The 19,089-nt window shown below is 42.6% G+C and overlaps 1 protein-coding gene across 1 annotated transcript in view; it reads left to right on the top strand.

Annotated features, from left to right (window-relative positions):
• The window catches only part of CSAD (cysteine sulfinic acid decarboxylase), a 105,213-nt gene that overhangs the window by 39,593 nt on the left and 46,531 nt on the right, over positions 1-19,089 (top strand). Inside the window, exons 3-5 of the mRNA XM_082247131.1 lie at positions 15,229-15,362; positions 17,985-18,111; positions 18,196-18,286. Coding sequence (XP_082103257.1) covers positions 15,229-15,362; positions 17,985-18,111; positions 18,196-18,286 — 352 coding nt within the window. The remainder of the gene's footprint in view (positions 1-15,228; positions 15,363-17,984; positions 18,112-18,195; positions 18,287-19,089) is intronic.

The following is a 19,089-nucleotide window of genomic DNA, read 5'->3' as shown; positions in this document are numbered from 1 at the left end:
TTTCAGCTGCAGAAGTAGTTCCACGTCAGTAGTCATGTAGGAGATATGCTGAGATACCAATCCCAACCTCAATGACTCATCATGTATGGAAGGTCTTATTTCAGCAAGTAAATACACACAGTAATTAAGCTGGTTCCTAGTGTGACTTTCTATACATGTGGTAAGACAATGATAAAGGTCTTAGGGATAGGTTTGAGTGGAAGTGGTAGGTGACAGACACTTGAGGTGAGACAGTGCAGATGGATGCAGGAAGGGTTAGCGATCATGTATGATAACAGATGACAGAGTAGCAGGTGCATACAGGAGAGATCAACCCAGTGCAGGAAATAGTAGCAGTAGCCTCAAGAGCTAGCAATCTAGTTATGCAGATGTAAAAGACAGTCCTTGCTATGCAGAGCTAAATAGTGTAAGCCTAGTACAAGTCTATAGAGATTTCCCCTGTGGGGTACTTAGCACTAATAGCGATAGCCGAAGGATCGCTCAGGAGATGCGGATGATCCAGTAGCAGGATGCAGGGATCAGCGCAGCGAGGTTCGTCAGCGAGGAGAGCTTGCAAGCATGGAAGCTTCAAGCAAGATTAGTATCCAGGTACTGGTGTTTGAACGAACACATGTGAGTGAGAACCGACGCCCTAAATAGCCATCTAGTCCGGCGCTGGATGATGACAGCTTCAGCCTTAAAGGGAAACACACCTATATGTGTTTCTTCTGTCTAGGTAGATGGAAATCACCCGGAATAAATGTGATAGGAGGCACTGAGAGTGCCAGAACCTTACACCTGTTTAGTTATCCCCACAGCAATTTGCAGGTCAAGGGCTGTGATACACCCACTGGCATAATCCTGTCCGAGGAATCACTTGGGAGCATGTTCACCTAGGGAACGTATTTCTGATGTGACCTATCTCACTGGATACTGCATTGGCACTATCCAGTACCTTCCTGTTGTGTCCTAAAGAGCTGCTGCTCTCCAGACAACTGCAGTAGGTAAGGGGACTTGCCCCTTTTTTGTGGAGTGTTACTTCTGTACTTTGTCTCCTGCTGTATCCCCCTAAGGGTTAAATCTGCTGATTCTGTGCTGCAATGTTTGTACAGTATATCACCAACACTCTGAGTGCACCAACACTGCAACAGTTTTTTAGGTGTGTTGCATATCCGGGAGTGTGCTACTTGGTCTTCTGCTATTTACCCTATGGGGCTGATGCTATAAAGAATAAATACAAAGGTTTCAAGGTTTCTGCTACAACCTGTTTACAGTCACCAAAGCATGCACCCCACTCTTGATCTAAAGTTATTCAATTCTTTCCTTTGGGTGCAAATATTGGTCATGGAATCCACCAGTTTTTTCCTCAGGGAGACTTTACAGCCTCTATGGACAGCAAGGGTGCTTAGTTGCATGTCCTCATCTTTCCAGCTCATCAATGCTACCTGTGTTTTACTATGGGCACACAACACTACCAGTCTGTTGCCCTTCTTATTGGTCTGTCCACTATACCTTGGGTATTCAGCAAGGTTGCTCTGCTGGACTCATAAATATATTTGCATTGTGGGATATCTGGATGACCTTCTGCCGAGACTCAGACTCTGACAATCGACATGCAAAACACTGTTCACACACTACAATTATTTGATTAAATCCTGAACCTTCAGAAGCATTGAAATGACCCATCCCATTTGGAGTATTGAGGTCTCTTTTTAGATACTGTTCAGTCCAGCATTTTTCTTCCATAGGACAAACTCCGGACTCTTTGCTCCCAAGTTCAGTCTCCACAGTGTAGTGCAGTCCTGGAGCTGTCTAACGCTCAACATTTGCATGTTGCCCAATTCCAATCCAGATCACTGCAACTCAACATTTTTGCTGTGCAGCAGAGTACAGTCCATTGATCTACCAATGAGTATGACACCCATTGCCAGGTTGTCTCTGGCCTGGTGGCTGAGGTGGACTCCTGGACACCCTGTCCTTGCAGAGGACTTTGTTACTGGAGGAAACTCTTTTCCCAAACAACATACTGGAGCTGTGAGCAATTCAGTTGACCCTTCAATGCTCCACCTCTCAACTTTAGGGTTATGTGGTCGGGAGTCAGTTGGCCAATGTCATGGCTGTTGCAGAAGTCAATCATCAATGTCACATTCCAGCTCTTGCTGCTGTATATATTCTAGGCTTGGAAAATTGGCACGCAGGCTACCACAGCTAATAGCATCTGGAATCAGGAGAATGGTCTCTCCACTCAGAGGTGCTGCAGGACCTCTGCCACAGATTGGGAATGCTGGAAGTGGACTTCCAGGTTTCCAGATTCAACAACAAAATAAGCAGGTTAGTCTTAAGGTCCAGGGATTCTCTAGTCATTGCCGTGGATTCTTTAAAGACTCTGTTGGATCAGCTCAGTCTGATTTATGCCTTTTCTCCACTGAGGCTTCTTCCTTGCCTGTTCCGCAGAATTGAGAAAGTGGGTATTCCAGTGATACTCATTACAAAAACCAGCCCAGGCAGATGTGGTAATTGAACCTGAGCAGGCTCCTGGCAGGCTCTCCATAGGGTCTTCCAGATCAACTGAATCTTTTGTCCCAAGAACCAGTCTACCACCCTACTTCATGGAAGCTGGCTTAATCGGCATGGCTGTTAAAGCTAAGGTCTTGAAGGATCTGATTCTGTTGTTCCTTTGTTTCTTAAAGTTAGGAAATCTACCTCTCACATGGTCTGCTATCATACTTGCAAAGCACACTTTACATGTTGCAAGGAAAGGCAGTTTAATAACAGGAAATACTCCACGAGACGCATCCTGACTTTTCTCCAATCTGGTAGCAATATCAAAGGTCAAATCTTGGCACAGCTCTCATTGATATGAGTGGTCTCATATCAGACCACCTGCTTTCATTCTTTGGTAAAGGCCTTTGTACAGGGTATAGCTCTTATAGTTCTACCTGTGCCCCGACTTGTGACTCCATGGGATCTCAGCCTGGTTCCGTTGGCTCTTTAAAAACCACCTTTTGAATCCATCAGAGATATCCCTCTGTCAACACTTTCCTTCAAGGCTGTCATCCTCCTCCTGCGGGGTGAGCTTGTGAATTGATGGCTCCCTCTTGTAGTGAACCCTTTTAAGGGTTGTCCTTTGACCTAGGGCCTTTTTTTTCTCCCTAAGGTTTCCTCCCTTAACCTTAACAGGATATTGTATGTCCATCTCTCTGACCTGTTCATCCAAAGGAGATTTCCTTTTATTGTTTGGATGCGGTACTAGCTGCTCTATTTTTGGTTGCATGTTCTTTCAGGCTAACAGATTTCCTCATTCTTTATGGTCCTTTTATGATACAGCCTGCCTCTTGTTCCACCATATCTAGGTAGCTTAGACAACTTATCATGCAAGCTTTTCAGATAAGGGCAAGATTCTGTAACGCTCCTGCGTTTCATGTATGGTGTGGATTTTCAGCTGCAGAAATATTCCACTTCAGTAGTCATGTAAGAGAGATGCTGAGATACCATTCCCAACCTCAATGACTCATGTGTGGAAGGTCTTAATTCAGCTAGTAAATACACACACTCAACAAGCTGGTTCCTAGAGTGACTTTATGTATGTAGTAACACAGTGATGAAGATTTGAGAGACAGGTTGAGTGAAAGTGGTAGGTGACAGACACTTGAAGGTAAGACAGTAGCAGATGGATGCAGGTAGGTTTAGCAATCATGTATGGTAGCAGATGACAGAGTAGCAGGTGGACATACAAGAGAGATCAACCCAGTGCAGGAATAAGTAGCAGTAGTCTTAAGAGCTAGCAATCTAGATATGCAGATGTGATAAATAGTCTTTACTATGCAGAGCTAGATAGTGTAAGCTTAGTATAAGTTTATAGAGGGTTCCCCTGCGGGGTACTTAGCACTAATAGCAATACAGCCGAAGGTTGGTTCAGGAGGAGCGGATGATCCGGAAGCGGGATGCAGGGATCAGCGCAGCGAGGTTCCGTCAGCGAGGTATGCTTGCAAGCACGAAAGCTTCAAGCCAAGTTAGCATCCAGGTAAGGGTGTTTGAACGAACACATGTGAGTGAGAACCGGCGCTTTAAATAGCCATCTAGTCCGGTGCTGAGTGATGACAGCTTCAGTCTTAAAGGTGTATGCGCACCTTTCCAAAAGAGAATGGTGGGGCGCATACACTTGTGAAAAGAGTAATTTAGGGTACCAAAGGTACCGGAACATTACAGATTCCTGTTAAGGCCCATCCCATTAGAGTGGTTGGTGCCTCATGTGCTTTTTACAAGCTGGCACCTGTTTCCCATACTTGCAAGGTTGCCACCTGATCTTTTGTTTACACGCTTTATAAAGTTCACCAGGTCGATGGTAAGGCCTCTGTTGATGCCAGCTTTGGACCCAATGTCCTTTAGGCAGCTCTTTGTGCTGCAACTAGCCTCTTGTTTTGCCCTGTTGTTTGTGGGCCTATAGTGTTTTGTTTTCTTGTGTGCCCACCCCTCTGTTGGCCTGTTTTGGAAGGTCCGAGTTGTCTGAGAATTCTTTTTGACCATATGTCCCTTAATGAACAATGAAGAAAACAGATTTTTTTTTCCTTGCTACTCTGTCCATAAAAAAAAAAAAAAAAACAGGATTTTGGACTTATTGTAAAATCCTTTTCTTTGAGTTAATTTAGGAAATACTGAGACAAATATGTTTATACTGCTGTAGCACTGTCCCGCTGGAGCCACTTGGTAGATTGGATTCTCTGTTCTTCTGCCTCATCTCTGAGAATGTATTTTTTTTTTTTTTTTGCTGAAAGTGTCCTGTCTGGAAATTTCACTTCACTTTCTTACCTGGAGTTGCAACAGAAAGTGAGAGAAAATATTTTCAAAGTGGGAAGAATCCAACTCATAGGTTTTACCAGAACACGTGTTCCTATTTGAAGATTTACCCTTGCCTCTTTTTCTGGATGCTTTCCCACTTGGTGATCATGTTCACCAAGAGAAATAGGGAGGGTGAGTTTACCTAATAGGGACACAGCAAGCATAGACACTCTCGTGCAGCTCTGCATAGAAACCAATCAGCTTCCAGGTTTTATTGTCAAAGCTTAATTGAACAAGCTGAAAATAGAATCTGATTGGCTACCATGCATAGCTGCACCAGATTTTGGGTTCTTCAGTTTTGGTAAACATCCCTGTTATATTAGGGCACAGTCAGCAGTGCCCACGTCCAACAGATCTAACATAATTAGTCTTCGTAAACTACAGTGGGTATAGAAAATAATCACCCCCTTTAAATAATCACATTTTGTTGCTTTGCAATCTAAAATGGAGGACAGACACAGTTTTTTGTTTTATTCAGCTGTGTTCACTGTGCAACTTACAACATTCAAGTGAAAATTTTAACCACTTAAGCCCCGGAAGATTTTACCCCCATTCCGACCAGGGGGTATTTTGCGATTCGGCACTGCGTGACTTTAACGGACAATTGCGCGGTCGTGCGACGCTGTACCTAAACAAATTTGGCGTCCTTTTTTTCCCACAAACAGAGCTTTCTTTTGGTGGTATTTGATCACCTGTGCGATTTTTTGATCATGCGCTATAAACAAAGAAAGAGCGTCAATTTTGCAAAAATAGCAATATTTTTCACATTTTTTTATATGAAATTCCCCCAAAAAAATGTAAAAATCAAAATTTTTTAACATTTTCGGCCAATTAGTTTTATGCTACCTATGTTTGGTAGAAAAAATCGCAAAAAGCGTATTTTGATTGGATTGCGCAAAAGTTATCGCGTTTACTAACAAAGGGAAAGATTTTTGTCATTTTTGTTGTTTTTTTTAACGCGTAATGGCGGCGATCTGCGATTTTTTTTGCGGTACTGCGACATTGGGGCGGACAGATCGGACCCTTGACTGACATTTGTGACACTTTTGGGGTTACCAGTGACATTTCTACAGTAATCAGTGCTATACATATGCACTGTTACTGTAAAAATACACTGGTAGTGAAGGGGTTAACTTTATTTGGGAGGGAGGGGCTGTGTGTATCCCTAGGGGCGTGCTTTCTACTGTGATTGGCTGTGGCTTGAGCTGTAAGGACACTGATCAACGGATCTACATACTAGATCCGTGTGATCAGTGTCTTTACAGCGAGGAGAATGACAGGTGGCTTGTTTACACAAGCTGCCTGACATTCTCCCTCTCCGTGACCACGCGGGAGAGGGAGCGCGCCTCCAGGGGCGCGCGCTCGCTCCCTAGACCCTCACAAGCTAGTGACGTAGCCCTACGTCACTTTGCCTGTGAGGGGCTGACTGCCGACGTAGATCGGCGTTAGGCAGTCGGCAAATGGTTAACACCAACATGTCAGAATTTAAAAAAAATAAAAAAAACAAAAAAAAAAAACAATGGCGCTTAAAGCCATTGGACTTTTAACTGTGATTAGCTGTGGTCATTTTGATTAGCTCAGCACGAAAAGAGCTTTCCTGGAGCATTTCAGTTCCTAGTAGTGCAAATTAAGCAAACAATCAACTATGGGAGGCAAGGCACTGTCAAAAGGTCTCCAGGATAAAATTGTGGACAAGAATAAGTCAGGAGATGAATACAAAAAAAAGGCTTTATCAATGCCTAGAAGCACAGTGAAGTCTATTATTAAGAAGTAGAGAGTATTTGGTACAACACAGACCCTCCCTGGATCAGGATGTTGCTCCAAAGAGCCAGTAGGAAACTGGTCAGTGAGACTACCAAGAGGGCCACAGCAACTCCGAAGCAGTTGCAGGAATTTATTACAAACAGTGGTCATTGTGTGCATATGACAACAACATCACAAATTATCCAAAAATGTGGCTTGTATGGGAGGGTTGCAAGAAAAAAAGTCGCTCCTCGTAAAAGGTCACATGCAGTCACAACACACCTGAAGATTCTGAGGCCACATGGAAAAAGGTGGTATTGTCAGATGAGACTAAAATTTAGCTATTTGGCCTCAATGCCAAATTATTATTATTATTATACAAGATTTATATAGCGCCAACAGTTTGCACAGCGCTTTACAATGTGAGGGAAGACAATACAGTTACAATACAATTCAATACAGGAGGAATTAGAGGGCCCTGCTCGTTAGAGCTTACAATCTAGAAGAATAATATGTCTGGTGGAAATCCAATACAGCTCATAATCCAAATAGCACCATTCCTACAGTAAAGCAAGGAGTTGGTAATATCCTGTTATTGGGGTGTTTCTCTGCAGCAGGGACTGGAGCACTTGTCAGCATAGAAGAAGAATGGATGGGGCAAAATACCGTCAAATTTTTGATGAAAATCTTCTGCCCTCTGCCAGAAAGTTGTCAATGGGCAGAAGGTTTACCTTCCAACATGACAAGGACCCAAAGCACACAGAAAAAATGGCCACACAGTGGTTGAAGGAGAAAAAGGTGAATGTCCTTGCACGGCCTAGTCAGAGCCCAGACTTAAACCCCATTGAAAATCTGTGGAATGACTTGAAGACTGCAGTCCACAAACAATCACCATCAAATTTAACTGAACTTGAGCAGTTCTGCAAAGAAGAGTGGGTAATTATTGCAAAGTCTAGATATTCAAAGTAGTAGAGACATATCCCAACAGACTAAAGGCTGTAATTAAAGCAAAAGGTGCTTCAACAAAATACTGACGCAAGGGGGTGATCCTTTTTCCAACTCAGTGATTCTTTTTAGACATGTGCAATTTGTTTGGGTCCGTATAAAAATTCGGACACGGTTTTGGTTAATTGGAGATTCAGATGTATCTGAATCTCTGAATGAAATAATAACAAATTTAGTTGATATCCGTTAAAATTTTGTTTCATTTATTAATTTTCTAAAGAACTCCAAATTTTCAGGAACCCCACTTCAAGTGAAACAATAAAAATCAAAAATTCCTTTAAATATAGTGCGGGGGGGGGGGGGTTCCCTTAGTCTGCCTGTAAAGTGGCACATCTGTAGCATGTATAGAACCTGCTGCAGCAAAAATGACATTTCTAAAGCAAAAAAAAAAAAAAAGAGTGAAATCACATTTACAGTAAATTGACTCGTGGTTGCAATTCCCGGCCCAGCTATTTTAAAAAAAGAAAGAAAAAAACAACACACCAAAATTAAAAAAAAAAAAGGAGTGGGGTCCCCTAAAAACCATACCAAACCCTCATTCAAGCACGCAGCCTAGCAGGCCAGGAAAGATGAGGGATGAGCAAGCGCCCCCTCCTAAACCATACCAGGCCACATGCCCTCAACATGGGGGTGGTGGGTGTATTGGGGCTTTGCCCCCCGCCCCAAAGCACCTTGTCCCTATGTTGATGGGGACAAGGGACTCTTCCCGCCAACCCTAGGCTGTGGTTGTGGGGGGTCTGTGGGTAGGGGGCTTATCAGAATCAGGAAGCCCGCTTTAACAAGTTGGCCCCCAGATCCTGGCCCCCCCATGGGAATGAGTATGGGGTATATTGTACCCCTACTCATTCACCAAAAAAAGCATTAAAACTAAAGATAACAGATATAAAGATAAAAAAATGTAAAATTACAATGTCCCCCAATGTAGATCCATCATTAATAAAGATGCCACCACCAGACCCAAAAAAAAACGCTCCGCCCACGATGAAGGCTGACCGCCTACTGCAGGCTCCGCCATTTGACAGTTCTTATATAGGTAAGGGGCGGAGCCACCTGGCGATGTCACCTGGTGGCACCACACCCTTGTGACGTCTCTGGCCCAGCATGCACTGGTTGGCCACGCCCCTTGCCTATTTAAGAACTGTAAAACGGCAGAGCAGAGATTCGGCCGTCAGCCATTCACGCGGATTGAGCTATTTTTTTATTTGGGTTTAGTGGTGCGACGGGCCACATAACTGACGATGGATCTACATCGGGGGGAACATTGTTTTTTTTATTCTATTAAATAAAGGGATTGTCAAAAATCTGTGTACTCTTTTTTTATTTTTATTTTTTTTACACTTTTTTTTGGTGAATGTACAATGTACTCCATACTCATTCACATGGGGGGGCTGGAATCTGGAATCTGGGGGCCTCTTGTTAAAGGGGGGTTTTCAGATTCCAATAAGCCCCCTGCCCGCAGACACCGACAACCACAGCCCAGGGTTGTGGGGAAGAGACCCTTGTCCCTATTAACATGTCCCCATCGCATGCGGATTGTTCCCAACAACAGGAGAACAAGGTGCTTTAGGGTGGAGGGGCAGAGCCAGGGCATATGACCTGGTATGGTTCAGGAGAGGGTTGGCTCAAAAATAAAAACTGCAGAGGTGAATTTGCGTGTCATCCTTGCCTCCAAGGGGCCATGTTGTAAGATTCTGGTACCTTTGGTACCCTTAATAATTTATTTCTTTCCAAATATGCGTCCCACCTTTTTTACTAGGTGGTACGCATACACCTTTAAGACAGATGATGTCATCGCTGAGCGCCGCAGAGCGGCTATTTCAACCGCCGGCGTTCTCACTCACATCGTTCATTCAACCTGCCATCAGTGAAGCAGCATACCAGATGCTACTCGCTCCTGTATCTCGCTACCTGAACTTGTTTCATATCTGATCCTGTATCTCGCTACCCGATCACTCTCGGCATGCTGTTTCCACCCTTCACTCAACCTGCCTTGTGTATCCACATGCTTTCAAGCCTGTCTTGCTGTCGGAACCTCCAGCTGGTTGCTTCTACCTGGAGCAGACCGGAACCTCGCTACTGATCCCTGTATCTCGCTACCGGATCTTCCCCTCTCTACTGGACCCCTCTACTGCTAACATTTACTAGTGATAAGTACCCCACAGGGGAATCCTCCATAACCTATTTACACTATCTATCATCTGCACTGTTGCATAGATTGCTAGCTCTTGAGCCTACTACCATCTATCATCTGCACTGTTACATAGATTGCTTGCTCTTAAGTCTACTACCATCTATCATCTGCACTGCTACATAGATTGCTAGTTCTTGAGTCTACTACCATCTATCCTTGCACTGGGTTAGTCTATCCTGTAATTGTCATCTGCTGTCCTTACCACCTGTCACCATACTCGATTACTAACCTATCTGCACTCTACCTAATACCATCTAGTACTCTCCTGAACAAACCTATCAAGTACTTACCATCTCTATCACTGTTCACACCTGTCCCTTCAGCACAACACCTTCATACTGTCATATACATTCCACCACTCCAGGAACATCTTATTGAGTGTGTATATATCTGTATGATGAAGCTGACAGGCCCACAGTGATGAGTCTGGAGAGTTGGATCTGGTTATTCAACACATCTCTACATGACTACTGAGTGGAGATTTTGCAGCTGCATATCCAGCCTACCACAAAAACGCAGGAGCGTTACAGATTGAACGAACCAGAAAAAAAAATGGATTCAGCAGAATTACCCACTCAAGTGACACAATTAACACAACAAGTAAATGCGTTAATACTTGCTCTTACTGAAGTAAAAGAAGAGAATCAGACTCTGACGCAGCAGGTAACCCGTCTCTCACGGCTTACTACTGTTCAGCCCCCTGAACCTAAAATAAACCCTCCCCTAGTGTTTACAGGTGATCGGAAAAAATTTTGTGAATTCAAAAACGCATGTCAATTGCTTTTTTTGTTAAAACCTCGTACATACTCTACTGATCAGATTAAAGTCTGTACCGTTATTTCATACTTAACGGGTGATCCCCGGGCCTGGGCAGACTCTCTCTTTGAGAAAAATTATCAGATTCTCAACTCCTATTCCTTATTTCTAGCAGAACTCGCTAGTTTATATGAAGACCCCAATAGGCAGAGTACTGCTGATATTCAATTAAGGGCTTTAAAACAAGGAAGGAGACCTGTAGAAGACTTTGTAGCAGAGTTCAAAAGATGGACCCTTGATTCAGGGTGGAATGATACATCTCTGCGAACTCAATTCAGACTCGGGTTATCAGAAGCTGTTAAAGACGAGCTCGCCCGAGCGGATTTACCTGGAACCTTGGATGCCTTGATACAACTTAGTATCAACATCGACAGACGACTACGAGAAAGAAGGGCTGAAAAAATCATAGATTGGAAAAGACGGACTTTGGCCTTCCCTTCTCACTATTGTGAGATTACGTGTAACCTCCCATCTTATGGAAAGATCCTGTCTGTGGTGTCAGATGAGATTGCACCACTATGCTATCAGGATCTGTCCGAAGTATTCCTTGAGAAAAATGCTCAAGTGTTGCCTCCCCATAGGGATTATGATTGCACTATCGATCTACTCCCTAACAGCAAATTGCCTTTCGGTCATGTTTATCCCCTTTCACAGGATGAACTTTCTCATCTCAAGGAATACTTGGATGAGAATTTGAAAAAAGGGTTCATCAGACCCTCTACTTCTTCCACAGCTGCAGGACTTTTCTTTGTCCACAATAAAGATTCCAGTCTTAGGCCTATTATCGATTATAGGCAATTAAACACGATTACGATAAAGGATCGCTATCCTTTGCCGCTCATCCCTGAACTCATTGAATAAGTGCGTGGGGCTACTTACTTCTCTAAATTAGACCTGAAAGGGGCATACAACCTAATCCGAATCCGTGATGGAGATGAGTGGAAAACAGCATTCAGAACCAGATACGGATCATTCGAATATCTTGTGATGCCATTCGGGTTGTGTAATGCTCCCGCAGCCTTCCAAAGGTTCATAAACGACATCTTTAGAGACTTACTTGATGTCTGTGTCGTAGTATACCTGGACGATATACTTATCTATTCGCGATCTATGCCTGAACATATAAAACATGTAAGACTTGTGTTATCCAGATTACTCTCACACAATCTATACGTGAAATTAAAAAAATGCTTATTTCATAAGGAAGAAATATTATTTCTAGGATACATCATATCCAAAACTGGAATTAAGATGGATATGAGCAAGATATCCTGTATTCTGGACTGGCCTATACCAACAACTCGTAAGGCATTACAGCGATTCCTTGGATTCTCCAACTTCTATAGGAAGTTCATCAAGAACTTTTCCGCTATTGTGAGACCTCTCACACAACTGACAAGTATAAAGAAACCATTCAAATGGTCAGAAAAGCGAATCAAGCTTTCTGCTTGTTAAAATCAAGCTTTACCTCTGCTCCCATACTACGCCATCCAGACCCATCCCTCCAATATATTCTGGAGGTAGATGCGTCAAATATGGCAGTAGGAGCAGTTCTCTCCCAACGACCAACAAATACTTCACCACTCCACCCAGTTGCTTTCTTTTCAAAATCACTAAGCAGCCCAGAGGTGAACTACCCAGTGGGTGAAAAGAAGTTGCTTGCCATAAAACTGGCACTGGAGAATTGGCGACATCTACTCGAAGGTACCCAGTTACCAATACTCATATATACAGATCATAAAAACCTTCAATACCTCCAGACTAACAAAACTCTCTCCCACCGACAGGTACGATGGTCATTATTCTTCCTAAGATTCAACTTCCTAGTGACCTACACGCCTGCAGACAAAAATAAAAAAGCGGATGCGCTATCACGATTAATCGAAGATAACTGCGCCGAAATCCCTTCCATTCCCATAATACCCTATGAACGTATTATTGGTGTTGTCCGTTCCTTGAAGGAAGAGATTTTGCACAGTATAGGATTAGATTCACCTCCACCACAACTGAGTACTGATGCAGAAGGCTTCCTCTATTACAACGACAAACTTTACATACCCCCTACTATGCGCACCAAGATCTTGGAGTTGTCACATGATGTGCCCATGGCAGGACATATGGGTATGACGAAAACCCTTAATTTGCTTACCAGGCAGTTTTGGTGGCCTGATATGAAGACGTCTGTACAAAAATTTGTTTCTTCATGTGACATCTGTGCAAGGTCCAAGATTGACACTACAAAACCATCTGGTCTACTCTGCAGTCTACCAATACCCCAGGTTCCATGGGAAGTTGTGTCCTTAGACTTTATAGTAGAACTACCACCTTCTAAGGGATTTAATACCATTCTAGTGTCAGTGGACCACTTGACAAAGATAGCACATTTCATTGCTATCCGTAGACTACCTTCGTCTAAACAAACAGCGGAACTACTGATAAAACATGTGTTCAAGTTGCATGGAATTCCAAAGACTCTTTTGTCCGACCGTGGTTCACAGTTCATCTCTAAATTTTGGCAAGCACTTTGCCAAATATTACGGATTGAGCGAAAGCTCACTTCTCCCTACCATCCTCAGACCAACGGACAGACTGAAAGAGTCAACCAGTGCATTGAGCAATATCTACGTTGCTATACATCATACCTACAGGATGATTGGGTGGATCTCCTCCCTCTGGCGGAATTTGCTTACAACAATGCAACCCACAGTACTACTAAGCAAAGTCCGTTCTACTTGAATTATGGGTTTCATCCCACTCTTCTTCCACCACGCATCCTGCCATCAAGTAACCCAGTAGCCTCGGATTATCTTACCCAAATTAAAGACTCTCTGGGTTTACTCAATACCTTCTATATCACATGCTCATAGTCAACAAAAAAGGTACTACGACCTTCGTAGAAGACCTTCTCCTCAGTATGCTATTGGGGACCTTGTTTGGCTATCAACAAGAAACTTAAGATTAAAGATCCCTAGCAAAAAACTTGGACCTCTATTTTTGGGACCCTTCCCAATTAAGAAACTTATTGGAAAAGCTGCAGTACAGCTCACCTTACCAGCAGATCTTAAGATCCATCCCATCTTCCATGTGTCGCTACTGAAGCCTCATGTTCCTAACCAAGGAATAAGGCCTACCATCTTGCCTCCACCTCCAATACAAGTTGAAGGCGGAGAAGAATATGAGATCAAAGAGATTTTGGATTCTCGCATCCATAGAGGAAGACTCCAGTATCTCATAAGATGGAAGAACTATGGACCCCAAGACGACACCTGGTTGGATACCTCTGATGTTCATGCACCTAGGCTTATACGAAGGTTTCACTCGAAATACCCAGAGAAACCAGTGCTATAGGCCTTCCGGAGCCGGCCTTAAGGGGGGGTACTGTAAGATTCTGGTACCTCTGGTACCCTTAATAATTTATTTCCTTCCAAATATGCGTCCCACCTTTTTTACTAGGTGGTACGCATACACCTTTAAGACAGATGATGTCATCGCTGAGCGCCACAGAGCGGCTATTTCAACCGCCGGCGTTCTCACTCACATCGTTCATTCAACCTGCCATCAGTGAAGCAGCATACCAGATGTTACTCGCTCCTGTATCTCGCTACCTGAACTTGTTTCATATGTGATCCTGTATCTCGCTACCCGATCACTCTCGGAATGCTGTTTCCACCCTTCACTCAACCTGCCTTGTATATCCACATGCTTTCAAGCCTGTCTTGCTGTCGGAACCTCCAGCTGGTTGCTTCTACCTGGAGCAGACCGGAACCTCGCTACTGATCCCTGTATCTCGCTACCGGATCTTCCCCTCTCTACTGGATTCCTCTACTGCTAACATTTACTGGTGATAAGTACCCCACAGGGGAATCCTCCATAACCTACTTACACTATCTATCATCTGCACTGTTGCATAGATTGCTAGCTCTTGAGCCTACTACCATCTATCCTTGCACTGGGTTAGTCTATCCTGTAATTGTCATCTGCTGTCCTTACCACCTGTCACCATACTCGATTACTAACCTATCTGCACTCTACCTAATACCATCTAGTACTCTCCTGAACAAACCTATCAAGTACTTACCATCTCTATCACTGTTCACACCTGTCCCTTCAGCACAACACCTTCATACTGTCATATACATTCCACCACTCCAGGAACATCTTATTGAGTGTGTATATATCTGTATGATGAAGCTGACAGGCCCACAGTGATGAGTCTAGAGAGTTGGATCTGGTTATTCAACACATCTCTACATGACTACTGAGTGGAGATTTTGCAGCTGCATATCCAGCCTACCACAAAAACGCAGGAGCGTTACACATGTGCCTTGGAGGATTATTGATACATGTTATGTAGTATGGCTTAGGCCGAATCTTTTCCATTTGCTGTTCCTATGATTGTAAAAAATTGTTCCAAATGCTATTCTACTGCTTTTTGTACCTTGTATTCATTGCCTTTCAATAAAAAACTTTTATGGAAAAAAAACTGCAGAGGTGAGCAAATACCACCAAAAGGAATCTCTATTTGTGGGAAAACAAGGACAAAAATGTTATTTGGGTACAGTGCTGTATCACAAAAATGACCTGGTCAAGAAGGGGGGTAAATCTTCCGGAGGTCAAGTTATTTACTGTATATACCATATGTGTTACAGTTACAGGTTTTCCTGTACGAACTTTGATGGCGGGAGAAAGTTCATGTACACAAGATAACACTGCGGATGAATTTCTGAAAGAGGCTTTTAAGATAATATTTGAGGAAGGAGTGCAGAATGCCACTAACAGGGATCATAAGGTGAGTGCAGTAGTTAAAGTGAACCTGGCCTAGTGTCTCGGCTAAAAATACTATGCACTTCCACATCTTTGGGTCATATGGTGCAAAGCTCCCAACTGTCCCTGATTTTGAGGGACTGTCCTTGATTTAGAACAAAGTCCCTTTGTCCCTCATTTTGCTCTGAACTATATAGTTGCATATAAAATGCATTAATTATCTTTCAAAAAGTGTTAAACCTTTCATTCAATTTCTAAACTGCTACATTTGTAAAATTTACAAACCAGTAAGAAGGAATAGTAGTATTAAAAAAAGCACTTGCGGGTTTACCTAATAATTTTTTTTGTTTAAGTCTCATTTAAGGGAGCGTAGCAGGGGGTGTGTCCTATGCCTACATACGTTTGCTAATAGGTGTCGCTTGTTCCCATCTCAAAAAGTTGGGAGGTATGTATGGTGTACAGCACAAAGTTTGTCTGACATTTCATAAATCTGCCAGATCCTTTATCTGCTAAGCTTGGACTTTTGCTGCTCCTGTGTCATGGTGGCACTTCACTTAAAGGATACGTAAAGTATTTCTTTAAAAACCCATTAATCAATGTCATTTGGTAATACAAGCCATTATGTTTTAGTAACATAAATGCTATTATAAATACATTTTTTTCATTGCTTACAAGTGGTCACGTGACCGCTATTTAGCAGAGCTTCATGGGCTCTGAGAGATGGAGGAGGAGACTCCTTATGACCATTGCAAGCTTTGATGGGGGGGGTTGTCATGTCGGCAGCAGCCTTGTTCCTGTATCTCCCATGTAGAAGGGCAAATTCATCAGCAGCTTCTGCCAATGTAACATCCCAGCTGCTGTCACTCAATCTGTACAGGGCTGGATTAGAGTGTCTTCAGAAGTCTGACCATGGGGAGTATAGTTAAGTCGTGCGTAGGCACAGTGTCCTGTAGCACCCAAGTAAAAGGAATAGATGCAACCTGCTTCCTTCCTTTCTTTAGCATGGTCAGTATAAAACAGAAAAGATGGGGGACTGGCAGAAGCAACAGGTATTTACCAGCTAACCAAGAAATAAAAATACAACATTCTACATTTATCAAAAAGTGCTTGTAAACACAGACATACAGTATATCTGAAATGCCATATTTTAGAGTAACATACACTTTAAGGCACAGAGTAAAATTCCATTAACTGTTTTTACTCCCCCACAACAATCAGGATCAACATCCGAAACCTGATTGTATTTTCATCAGGACTAACATTGTGGGTCGGGCTGCAGATATAGAAGGGGCAGCACCAAGCCCAAACATTTACAAGCTGTAATCCTTTTTTTTTTTGTTTGTTTCACTCCCCTGGCCACTTCTTGATGATTTTTTCGCTATTTAACCACTTGCCGACCGCCGCAAGTACATATACTGCAGCGGTCAGCCCCGGCCAGGCAAAGTGACGTACCGGTACGTCACTAGCCTGTCACTGGCTTGTGAGCCAATAGCGGGCTCGTTCCCTAAGAAGTCAGTGCATGTGACTGGCGGATCCGATGTCCGCCGGTCACTCGCAATCGTTCGCCGGGAAGGGAGAAAGGCAGGCGGCTAATGTAAACAAGCCGCCTGTCATTCTCCCCTGTGTAAAAATGGAGATCAGACGGTTCTACTATGTAGGACCGTTGATCTCTGTTTTTACACTAGTAGCCATGTCCCATCACAGTTAGAAACACGCCCCTAGGACACACTTAACCCCTCCCTCTCCAATACAGTTAACCTCTTCCCTGCCAGTGTCATTTTTACAGTAACAGTGCATATGTATAGCACTGATTACTGCATTAATGTCACTGGTAACCCCAAAAGTGTCAAAAATGTCAGTCAAGGGTCCGATATGTCCGCCGCAATGTCGCAGTCCTGCAAAAAAATCGCAGATTGCCGCCATTATGCGTTAAAAAAAACACCAAAAATTACAAAAATCTTTCCCTTTGTTAGTAAACGCGATAACTTTTGCGCAAACCAATCAAAATACGCTTTTTGCAATTTTTTTTTACCAAACATATGTAGCATAAAACAAATTGGCCGAAAATGTTAAAAAATTTTGATTTTTAAATTTTTTTTTCGGGAATTTCATATAAAAAAATGTGAAAAATATTGTTATTTTTGCAAAATTTACGCTATTTTTATGTTTATAGCGCATGATCAAAAAATCGCACAGGTAATCAAATACCACCAAAAGAAAGCTCTGTTTGTGGGGAAAAAAGGACGTCAAATTCGTTTAGTTAAAGCGTCGCACGACCGCGCAATTGTCCGTTAAATTCACGCAGTAAAAAAGCGCAAAAAAACCTCTGGTCAGGAAGGGGGTAAAATCTTCCGGGGCTTAAGTGGTTAAACAATTCAGCTTTAGTGGTTTGGGGGTGGAAGGAATATTGAGAGTCAGAAGACTCACTGCAGTTCATGAGACAGGAAACCATCTTGCTTGTTGGTCTGAACAAAGTACCTCTAATAGCACAATATAGCAGTCATTTTTATGTAAAGGACTGAGCTTCCACAGCAGTGCCTCATCATTCAGGTGTGCACAGGGCAGCATTTGTTTGTTGTGTGACACATTAGCATTATGTCATTCTAATCTCAATTTACTACTATGGTACATTTTTTATGAACTCTAGGTATGTGAATGGATGGAACCGGAGGCGTTAACGAAAGTTTTGGATTTAAACCTAAGGAGCAATGGAGAATCAAAGGAAGTGTTGCTAGGATACTGCAGAGACATCATTAAACTGAGCGTTAAAACAGGTCCTCCATTAATCTGTGTTTTAAGGTTCTGCATTGTGAACAAATAAAGCTTTCGACTTTTAATATATATATTTATTATTTTAGCACACCCCCGCTTCTTCAACCAACTTTTTTCAGGGTTAGATCGCCATGCCTTGACTGGTAGATTTATAACTGAGACTTTGAACACAAGCCAGTAAGTTCAATCACTACTTTTTGTTTTTACCAAATATAAGATCCATACTATATATATTTAGTATACTTCAGTGATCCCATTACATTATATGTGTTTTAACTAAAGTGAACATGTAGTGAGTTTTAAAAAAAATACATTTTCTTTAAATTTCTTTTTAATCAGGAAATATTCATATTGTGCAATCGATCTATTTTAAATAAATGGTATATCTTTTAATACACTATGGGAGCATCTTTCTCTCTTCTATGATCTACGAATGTGAGGATTGATTACCACCCTTAAGGCCCATACACACAATAAGAAAATCTGTAGGGAAAATTCGTCCGACGACCGATCTGCCAATTTTTGGATTGTTAGTATGGTGCTTTCGACAGCCAACTCCGACTTTTCGGCTGACAAAATTCTGATGTGCCGGCTATAAAATTTTTGTTGTCCGTAATACAACATCCGATTTCTGTCTCATTAGTACAGATTTCGACAGAAAAAAATCTGACGAGGCATGCTCAGAGAGAAAGAACACATACAAAGCAATCCAACACATCACTTCTGAAGTAGAATTCTGTCGTACGGGAAAATTCGTATGAAAATAACCTCTTCACTTTCCACATCAGACTAGCATGCCACAAAAAACGGACGACAGATCGTTCGATAATCTGATCGTGTGATTTGTTATGCAGGACAGGTCATGGCGGCGGTTCCCCATCCGGAGAGGACACCATGGACATATAGTACAGAGCTGTTTAAAGGCAATCCACACACCATTTTTATATGGTATAACTTATGGGCTTCACCCATTTAGTTAT

Source organism: Pelophylax lessonae, assembly GCF_965119305.1.
Source record: "Pelophylax lessonae genome assembly, chromosome: 2".
Lineage (NCBI taxonomy): Eukaryota > Metazoa > Chordata > Amphibia > Anura > Ranidae > Pelophylax > Pelophylax lessonae.
Note: the sequence above shows the minus strand (reverse complement) of the source record. Positions and strands in the feature narration are given on the sequence as shown.